This window comes from Egretta garzetta, unplaced genomic scaffold (genome assembly GCF_000687185.1).
Source record: "Egretta garzetta isolate BGI_Z169 unplaced genomic scaffold, ASM68718v1 scaffold389, whole genome shotgun sequence".
In the NCBI taxonomy this organism is placed as follows: Eukaryota; Metazoa; Chordata; class Aves; order Pelecaniformes; family Ardeidae; genus Egretta; species Egretta garzetta.
The window spans coordinates 543,836-553,008 of record NW_009260766.1 but is presented as its reverse complement, the minus strand read 5'-3'; the positions used below and the strand labels follow the sequence as shown (position 1 = coordinate 553,008).

At 55.9% G+C, this 9,173-nt stretch overlaps 2 protein-coding genes across 2 annotated transcripts in view; one reads left to right on the top strand and one right to left on the bottom strand.

Moving 5' to 3' along the window:
- Window positions 1-4,730, top strand: part of ZBTB48 (zinc finger and BTB domain containing 48) — a 9,857-nt gene extending 5,127 nt beyond the window's left edge. The window contains exons 7-15 of the mRNA XM_035901523.1: window positions 3-173; window positions 930-1,041; window positions 1,450-1,542; window positions 1,894-1,980; window positions 2,382-2,536; window positions 3,103-3,239; window positions 3,558-3,722; window positions 3,845-3,933; window positions 4,028-4,730. Coding sequence (XP_035757416.1) covers window positions 3-173; window positions 930-1,041; window positions 1,450-1,542; window positions 1,894-1,980; window positions 2,382-2,536; window positions 3,103-3,239; window positions 3,558-3,722; window positions 3,845-3,933; window positions 4,028-4,324 — 1,306 coding nt within the window. The 3' untranslated portion in view covers window positions 4,325-4,730. The remainder of the gene's footprint in view (window positions 1-2; window positions 174-929; window positions 1,042-1,449; window positions 1,543-1,893; window positions 1,981-2,381; window positions 2,537-3,102; window positions 3,240-3,557; window positions 3,723-3,844; window positions 3,934-4,027) is intronic.
- A 96-nt stretch (window positions 4,731-4,826) lies between these two features.
- Window positions 4,827-9,173, bottom strand: part of KLHL21 (kelch like family member 21) — a 10,238-nt gene continuing 5,891 nt past the window's right edge. Inside the window, exon 6 of the mRNA XM_035901522.1 lies at window positions 4,827-7,749. Coding sequence (XP_035757415.1) covers window positions 7,605-7,749 — 145 coding nt within the window. The 3' untranslated portion in view covers window positions 4,827-7,604. The remainder of the gene's footprint in view (window positions 7,750-9,173) is intronic.

Sequence of the window (9,173 nt, the reverse complement as noted above, 5' to 3'; positions counted from 1 at the left end):
CTCCCCGAGAAAAAGGGCCTGCGGAGCAAAAAGACCCCCCCCCCAGGGAAGGTGCCCAGCAGCGCGGGGGCGGTGGGGACGCCGGGGAGCAGAAAAGGTACAGCGGCGCCGGTTGAGTGCCCCACATGTCATAAAACCTTCCTCAGCAAATATTACCTTAAAGTGCACAACAGGTAAACGCTCTGACTTTTCCTTCCCCTTGCGTCCGCGCGTAGGGACTTGCGCCACGCCGCCCCACGAGGCTCTGCCCCTGCCTGCCGGCTCTTCCGCGGGGGTGGGCAAACAGCCCTGCTTGCAGCTGGCTAGTCTCAATGCCTCAGTGGCCCCCGGGATGGAAAGGGGGGTCCCCTCTGCCCCTCGGGGCGGGGTTGCTTTGAGCTGGAGGGTTTAGACGTCTCTGAAACCCGCAGCACACAGCCTGAGCTTCTGCTCTCAGGGGTCGGAGCTGGCCCAGCTCAAAAAGAAGGCATTGAGGGGCTCTTCCAGGGGATGGGCCAGCTGCAGGTGGACGATGGCAAATCATCCTTTTCAAAATCAGCAGGGACCGGTGGGGCGATTTGCCTGGGTTGTGGGGAGCACACTGGCACGGCCGGACGGCCGGCTGCTGTGAGGAGCTTCAGGGTTGATAACAGAGCAAAGCGGATCGTGTGGAGAGGGCACGGGCTCTGCTTTGCTTGTCTGCAAGGGGTGAGCCTTACCCCTGTGAAATTGAGGTTTTGTAGGATGCAGCGAGCACTGACAGCTTGACTGCGCTCCCATGGGATCAGCAAAGCTGGCATAAGAGGCGGCTTTTGGGCAGCTGTGAATATTGGTGCTGGGGTGGGGTCCTTCCCTCTTCTTTCCCAGTTCCTTCCCAGTGTCCTTACTGTTTGTGTGGCTCCGCTGGTGGACTGGCGGTGATGGATGCTCTCCATTTGTATTCCCCCTAGGAAACACACTGGAGAAAAGCCATTTGAATGTTCCAAATGCGGCAAATGTTATTTCAGAAAGGAGAATCTCCTGGAACATGAAGCCAGAAATTGCATGAACCGATCTGAGCAGGTATGCCTGGGAAGCTGCCGCTGGCGGTCTGGGAAGCGGGTGCTGTTTTGCAGGGGCGGAATTAGAGCCTTTTTCCAGCCGCAGTCCACGTCACACTTGGCTACCGAACCAAAACCCCTCATCACTGCCGCGTGGCACATGTAGCACAGCCAGGGCTCCCCCCAGTCCCTCTCTTGATGAGGACAGCAGCGGCTTTTGTCTGATTTACCAGGCAACTCTCATATTGTCTGTTTTTTTTCAAGCACATGAGGATACTCTTTGTACCATAAGAGATCCAGATCACTGTGGGTGCAGGTTAAACGTCATAACCAGGTGCCAGCACCTGAGTGCCGAGCACTGGTCTGAGATGCAGGCTTCCTATCAGGCTATTGGTTCTGTGGAAGCCAATGCTTCCCCCATCTCTTGCAGGTTTTCACGTGTTCGGTCTGCCAGGAGGTGTTCAAGAGGCGAATGGAGCTGCGGCTGCACATGGTGTCGCACACGGGGGAGATGCCGTACAAGGTCAGCAGTGCCTGCCTTCGAGGTCCCTACGAATGGCTTCTAGGTGCTGGCACAAAGGAAGAGGGGGCGAGCCTTTGTTTTAGGGCAGCCTGGCCCAGCCCATCAGGGGAGCAGAGTGCACCAGCTCCCTTCCCTGGCCTGTGGCAGCCCGCTGAGGGTTGTTCCCCATCTCTGAGCCAAAATGTGCTCCAGGGAGGCACCAAGGCCAGGCGCTTTATATGGCCTTACATGGGATTTGTGTTCCACGTTGGAACAGTGCTCCCCTGCCCGGTACACCGCTGGTCCTGTCTGTGTGCCGAAATTGCTGTTTGGGGGGTGGCTGGAAGCTGACCCTCCTCTCCTGTCTTCCAGTGCTCCTCCTGCGCCCAGCAGTTCATGCAGAAGAAGGACCTGCAGAGCCACATGATAAAGCTGCACGGCGCGCCAAAGCCCCACGCGGTAAGGGGAGCAGGCGGCAGTGGGGTTTTCAGAGGGAATGTTCCTGTGCTCAGGCTTGCCCTCGAGAATGGCACCCATGGTCCTGCTCGGCTCTGTTTAGTGAGGCAGGGAGTTAGAGTGTCCTGGAGGTGTTGGGAACGGTTCTTTTTGGTACAGGAGCAGCCCTCGTCATTGTTTTGGCTGATAGACCTAAGGACTGACCGGCATTTTGCTTTTGTTAGGCTGCCTCATCTCATGAGCCGTCTTGGAGTGGGGGGTGCTGCTGCAGGGAGAGCCCCAATGCAGCAGCAGCGGCAGGCGGAGGGCCAGGTCTTGGGCAGCGAGCAAGCCTGTTGTGGGCATATGCTGCGAAGCGCGCCCGGGCGAGCTGCCTAACCCCGCGCTCTCCTGTGGCCTTGCAGTGCTCGACCTGCTCCAAGTGCTTTCTGTCTCGGACAGAGCTGCGCCTTCACGAGGCCTTCAAGCACCGGGGAGAGAAGCTGTTTGTCTGCGAGGAGTGTGGGCACAGGGCCTCAAGTCGCAACGGCCTGCAGATGCACATCAAGGCCAAACACAGGTACGACGCAACCCATGTCCTCTGTCTGTCGCGCTGGCTCTCCTGGCTGTGCTTCCTCCCTCAAGGGCCCGGCTGGGTGGTACTGGGGAGAAGAGTTGGCTGGAGGGCAGCAAACACCCTCTTTCCCAGAGGTGCTGGGCTGAAGCTTCTGCTTCAAAATCCAATGAAGGGCCAACTGGCATTCTGCTCATCTCACTTCCAAAGGAAGTGCAGACTGTCGGTGCTTCCTCTGAGCGTGCGGCCATAGTAATGGAGGGAATAAGGGACGCTCATCAGCCTAGCTAATTCTTGTTCTTGTTCTTGAAGTGACAAGCATGCAGCAGCTCGTCATGCTCATCCTTTAGTGTTCCGATTCCTGGGCCACTTATAATGCCCAAGGGGTGGGAGGGTTCCAGCTCGGCAGCCCATGGCTGCAGAATGGCATTTGCAGGCTTCCAGAATACTTTAGTTTGAGGCAGGTTGAAGTAGGATTTCATTACAAGAACTCTGGGTGAGGAGCAGCAGCTAACCCAAGGGGCTGAAGCTGGCAAAGGCAGCGATGAAGGTAACGTTTCCCTGTCCTGCAGGAACGAGCGGCCCTATGTTTGCGAGTTCTGCCACCACGCCTTCACGCAGAAAGCCAACCTCAACATGCACCTGCGCACGCACACCGGCGAGAAGCCCTTCCAGTGCCACCTCTGTGGCAAGACCTTCAGGACACAAGGTACCCTCCGTGGGCACGCGGCTGGGGCTGGTAGTGCCGAGCACTGTGCTCCGGCATCCAGGATGCAGCTGTGCTGCAAAACTCGTCTTCTCCTGCCCACTTCCCCTGGGGAGCAAAGCCACGCCCTCATGAGCACATGCCAGCGCTGAGCAAGGCACATTCCCGTTCCCTCCATTACTCTCACAGCACAAAAGAGGAAGAAATGGATGAGTTTTCCCCAGTAACGGTTAGCCTGGACCAGCAGGCTGCTCCTTCTGAGCCTTCCTAACCAGCCTGGCACAGACCGACCGTGCCGCACGTATGCGGTCTTTGCTGCAGCGAGCCTGGACAAGCACAACCGGACCCACACCGGGGAGCGCCCCTTCAGCTGCGAGTTCTGCGATCAGCGCTTCACGGAGAAGGGGCCCCTGCTGAGGCACATCGCCAGCCGGCACCAGGAGGGGAGGCCCCACTTCTGCCAGATCTGCGGGAAGACCTTCAAAGGTAACAGCCAGGGCATCGAGCTTTTGCGCAGCTCTTTAGAGACTGCCCTCCTTCCCGTGGCGCAGGATGGCATCGCTGCGAGCGCGGTGCCGCTGCCAACAGGCTCTCGCTTCCCTTCTCAGCTGTTGAACAGCTGCGCGTCCACGTCCGCCGGCACAAGGGCGTGAGGAAGTTCGAGTGCACTGAGTGCGGCTACAAGTTCACGCGGCAGGTGAGGCCTTCCCCGGCTTTGGGGACCCCCGCGGAGCACGCGGCATGGGGGCAGGCCCTCACCAGGCCCCTCCTTGCCCCTCTCCCTTTCCCAGGCTCACCTGAGGCGCCACATGGAGATTCACGACCGGGTGGAGAACTACAACCCCAGGCAGCGGAAGCTGCGGAACCTGATCATCGAGGACGAGAAGGCCGTGGTGGGGGCGCTGCAGCCGCCCCCGGAGCTGGAGGTGGGCTCAGCTGAGGTGATCGTGGAGTCCCTGTCACGCAGCTCCCTGCCCGAGGAGATCCCCGTGCAGAGACTCTGCTCAAACGAGAACTTCTCTACGGCGGATGTGATTGAGCAATCGCTAATTATAACAACAACGATTCCCGAAGACTGTCAAACATAGCGTGCCCGCCTGCGCGCACCCTACACTAACACGATAAAGCGTTAGGCTGGAGCCACTCTCTGCCATGCTTGTTCGAGTTGTGCATCTGCCCCCTCCCCTCCTTCCCCACAAAGCTCCCACCCCAGGGTGCAGGGAAATGAAGTTGTAATGAAGTTATAATCAGGTCTCGAAGAAACAAACGCAAAGCTACTCAGAATGGCTACTTAAATAAACGTACGTACGCTGTATGAGGCGGATGCGACTGGCAACTCCGTGTGTGTAATGCTGTGAATTGCTTTTCAGCAAGCTCTCGTTTGCGGTGGGGAGGGGCGGCTGGTGCTCCCCCCCCCCTTCCCTCCAGCACTCTCGCCTTGTGCTGGAAGCTCTGCCTTGGAGCCCGAAAGCTGGTGATTAAAGCTTACCTTCCTGACGGGAGTGCGGCTCTGCCCCTGTCCTTAGAGGCTTGCCAAAAGCATCGGCTCCTCCGTTACATTTGTGCTTTATTTCTACTTCATTCTGTCAAGTGTCTGCTAAGTGCCCTTTCTTTGCCCCATGCAAGGCAGGGCACGACCCGTAGCTTCTCACTTCTCATAATTTAGCTGTTGCTTCAATGGAAACACGATAGCTCAAGGAGTTGGACCATGCTCTAAGCTCCCAGTTTTAGGTGTGGAGATTTATATTTGTCCAAAATAACATGATCCACGGGTGCCGTGACATTGAGCACCGTTTCCTGAGTATTCCTGGGGCGGGGGAAGATCACTGCGTACCCACATCCCCCAGAGGGGCAGCTGCGCTCGCTCCCCTTTCCCTCTTCTACTCACCGAGAAGGCAGAAAAGTCTCCGGCTTAAACGTACCTCAGGCCTAGAGTGAGAAACGTCACAGCAAAAGCCGACTCCGGTAACCTTCCCCTCAAAGACAGAGAGATTTATGTAACACGTTTTATTTAACTTGACTGCTGCAAGTAAATTTAAAAACAAACTATGAGAATAAAAATACATTATCTGTAAATGTAAAATGCCTTTGTTTCAAAGGATGGTATTTAAACTGTACTCAAAGCTTCGGACACAAATGAATTTTACAAAAAATAAATACAGATCCCGAACTGCTCAGCCGGTTGGGGGATCTGGGAGCGGCAGGTCCAGCAGCGAGCACTACAGTGAGACAGGGTGTGCGTACTATTTATAGTTCAGCATAAATACTTGGGTCTGCAACGTCAGTTCAGCTGCACGGCGCACGCCGTCTCCGCGGCAGCGCCGGGGAGGTTTTTGACCCCCTCCGGGATCCTCCGCCGGCACATGGCGGTTTCAAGGCACTGTCAAAGTTTCAGACTTGGAGAACAGCCCAGATGTCACGAGCGGCTTTCTCAGCTTCCACAGCTGAGGAGTGCAGCATAAAATAGCACTCAAGGCAAACCAGATTTTTTTAAAGCTGTGAAGATGCAGATGATGTGGAGATGGGGCTCCGACACTACTCGACCCAAGGGCAAGCCAGAAGGCATGCAGTCAAGTGTATGGGCTTTCCATCTCTGAATTAAGTTTAAATTAAATTTTTTTTCTTATTGGTTAAAAACAAAGGACTGAAAAAGCGAACGCATCCAGCCAACACTTCAGCCATTGTCACACTTCACAGTTTTCCCGAAGGCGCGACGCTCGTTTTCGCGTGAGCCGTACCGCAGCTTTAGCTGTTCGCTTGCTCAAGAAACACTCCATGAGTAAACTGCACGTAGCTTCAGCTAAGGTAGCTGGAGGGAACAGCCCAAGCTAGCCAGGTCACTTGGGCGAGTATAAAGGCAAATCTTACACAGGCCAAAAAAACCAGCAAACCTCAAACAAAAAGAAGAAAAAACCCCTAAAATAGCTACCTTCCAATCTGCAACGCTCCGGCTAACTCCTACGCCTTCGCCAGAACACAACGGCATCTTTGATTGCCCAAATCCCGAGAGCTCCTGCAAGCTGGAGGCACGATGGGCACAAGACCCCTCCGAAGGTCTGGTGGGTCCCTTCACACAAGGCGATGCATTTAAAAGCAATTCTGCATCAAGGCGCCTGAACACCGCTGGCAGTTCTGCGAGCCTGCAGTGAATCTTCTGAGGAAGCTGCGCTCACCTTTCCCAACAAGGTTTGTTTTCTTCCCCCCCCCGCCCCCGAAATAGTACAATGCTGACTGAGCTCCTTTAAAACGGTGAAGAAACAAAAACTCGCTCTCGCTGCATGGGCCCGTCTGCCCAACGCAGCGTGCCGGCCGAGAGCTGGGCACAGGAGGACCGACAGCAAACAGCCCTCACCGCCAGACGCAGCTTTTTCTGCCCTAGCTCAGCCCCACCACCAACCCCTCTCCCCCCGGGAAGGGGGAGCGGCAGCGGCCAGCCCCAGGAGTCACTCCTCGGGCCGGCTAGGAGGGGTGCTCGCTTCTCCCCTTCCCCTTAAAGGAGGGCACAGCTGGGGTGATCAGGAACAAAACAAATCTAATTGTGAGAACGTGATTAGAAGATAAATACGGGCGTTTCTTGTTTGAAGGAAAAAGTGCTCTGCTAGGAAGGGTTGGAAAACTAATACCTGCAAGAGTTCAAATGCTGCAACATAAAAACCCCACCAAATACAGGAAGAACTGAAGTTCAGACGAAGGGAAAAGTGAAGCTTCATAACCCAGCCTCGGAGAGAACCCTGCTACAGGACGTCTGTTCCTCCTGAAGGCATGAACGGGAACCAAGGACCACATCGAGAGGGTGGGAAGGGCCACGTTCTCCTGTCCACCTCCCACCCTAACAGACCTCCAGCTCCCCCAGGAAGGCCCTTCCCCGCTCTAACCACGCAGAAGAAGATGTGCGCAGGAGGTCTGTCTTCCTCCGAGGCACAGAACAAAGGTGGAGGTCCAGACCACCATCCTACCAAACAGGCCCCTCCCAAAAAAGAAACTGAAGAAAGGGTTTTGGTGGCAAACGAAGCGTTACGGGGTGAAGGAGCTCCCAGTGAAAGGCGTCTGATGAAAAGCCGTAAGCTGCGATGCTGCGGTGCCGTTCCACGCAATCTCTTTCCTCAGAGTTCACCTCTGGGGTCTCCTCTGCGGGCAGCGCGGTGCCTTCTCCTGCCCCGGAGAAGGGCCGAGGGACGTCGCAGCAGAGGCCTCGCTCTCTGCTGGCTGCAGTTCCGCAACAGCACCTCAAGCGTTCAGAGTTTTCACTCCCTCTATGACCAGTATGTTTTTGTTTCCAAGCACCGGTTTGCCTCTGCCTTCTCTTAAAGCAACACTGGTTCTGGATAGCGAACTCGCGTGGAGCCAGGGGCACAGCGCCTTCCCCTGCTAACGAAGCTCGTTAAGGTTCTGGTTGTGAAGGTTTTGGCGCTGCCTGTTCAAGTTGATGGTGTTGTCCAGCGTGATGCCATCGTCCTCCTGTGTGGTTTCGGGCATGAACTGCCGGAATATGCTGACGCTGCCGTGCCAGAAGATGGGCTCGGGGAGTCGGCCCACCACGCTCCCCCCTCGTGTCTCGGGGTCGTAGGCTTCCAGGACGTCCGAGAGTTCAAACGTGTTATCATAGCCACCGGAGACGTAGAGCTTCCCGCCGAGCACGGCCACGCTTCCCCCAACATGAACCTACAGTTTAAAAATAAATACACACAGCAATCAGACAGGAGGGTTTTGCCCAATTAGGCAGATGATAAAGGTGTCGAGCACTGTCCTGCAACCGCTCGCTTGGACGGGGCTCAGCCCCCACCAGTTGCCGACTCTGGCTCTGAACCAGCGCTGCCCAAACACCAGGAGGAGGGGGAGTTTTCTGTCCTTGCCCAGCCCTTGTGTGCCGGGCTGAACACCCAGCTGTGCAACCGCAGCCCGGGATTTTTAATGTCAGATGACTGCGATATGCTTAAATGCACTCCATGTGCACAGGGTTATAATCTAAAGGGCACCTTGTTTCCCAAAGGTAAACTAAGCCAATTTTTAACACTGAAAGGCATCAGTAGGTCAGTAAGCGTCCTACCTGAAGCATGGCAGGGATTTTATCCCATTCATTCTTCGCTGGGTTGTAAACATCCACTTCAGCCGAGTCATCCCTGTGGGAGGTAACAGAATTACTCATCTGCATTCTAAAAACCTTCTGCCTTGTGAAGCCCCCAGTTCAACAGCCTGAAACGCTGCCATGGGCACTTTGCTCCAACCCTGTTACAGATATTGGAGACCAAAGGGTTCCTGTACGAAGGCGCAGGTCTTGATGCAGACCCCAGCCTCCAGCACGGGCTTCTCCTGTGCCAGCAGCAACGTTCCACCCCAGAAAATGCCTGGAGCTCTCTGCTGCACCCCTACGCACGAAGCAGGCTGGCACAGATATCGTGCACCTACCACATATTAGCGCAGGCGTGCGCCTTTCATTCTTGGTGCCACTGACTGTCATCCAAAGAGCCCGAATGCCCCCTCTGAGCTTCTCTACGGGCAAAGCAACGCGCTCTGTGCTTTCTGAGTTTCAGGATGCTGCCTAGGAGGGAGGGCGGACAAGACGGCCGGGGCCAGAGCAAGCTGACAGCACGTGCTGTTTTCCACCTCCCTACGTTGGTCGCTCCACCCGAGATGGCGGGGCGAGCTGCTCGGGCTGAGCGCCCCACTCGGAGCCCCATGCGCAACCACACCCCTGCTGCGCGATCCCCAGGGCTTTCTCGGATCTCGTCTTTTTTTTAATGTCTGCACCTACGGTAGGCGTGCTCACAGACTTCCTGCAAGTCTACATTTCACAGACCAATCTGGCTTTGGGGCCAAGTGCTTCGGGGTCTGGAAGAAAAATCACTGCTGTTCTGGAGAGTCTTAAGCCTCCATGCACTTCAGAGTAACGTCATCCCTACGGCTCGCGATTTCTGCCAAGCAAGACTGTCAATGGGC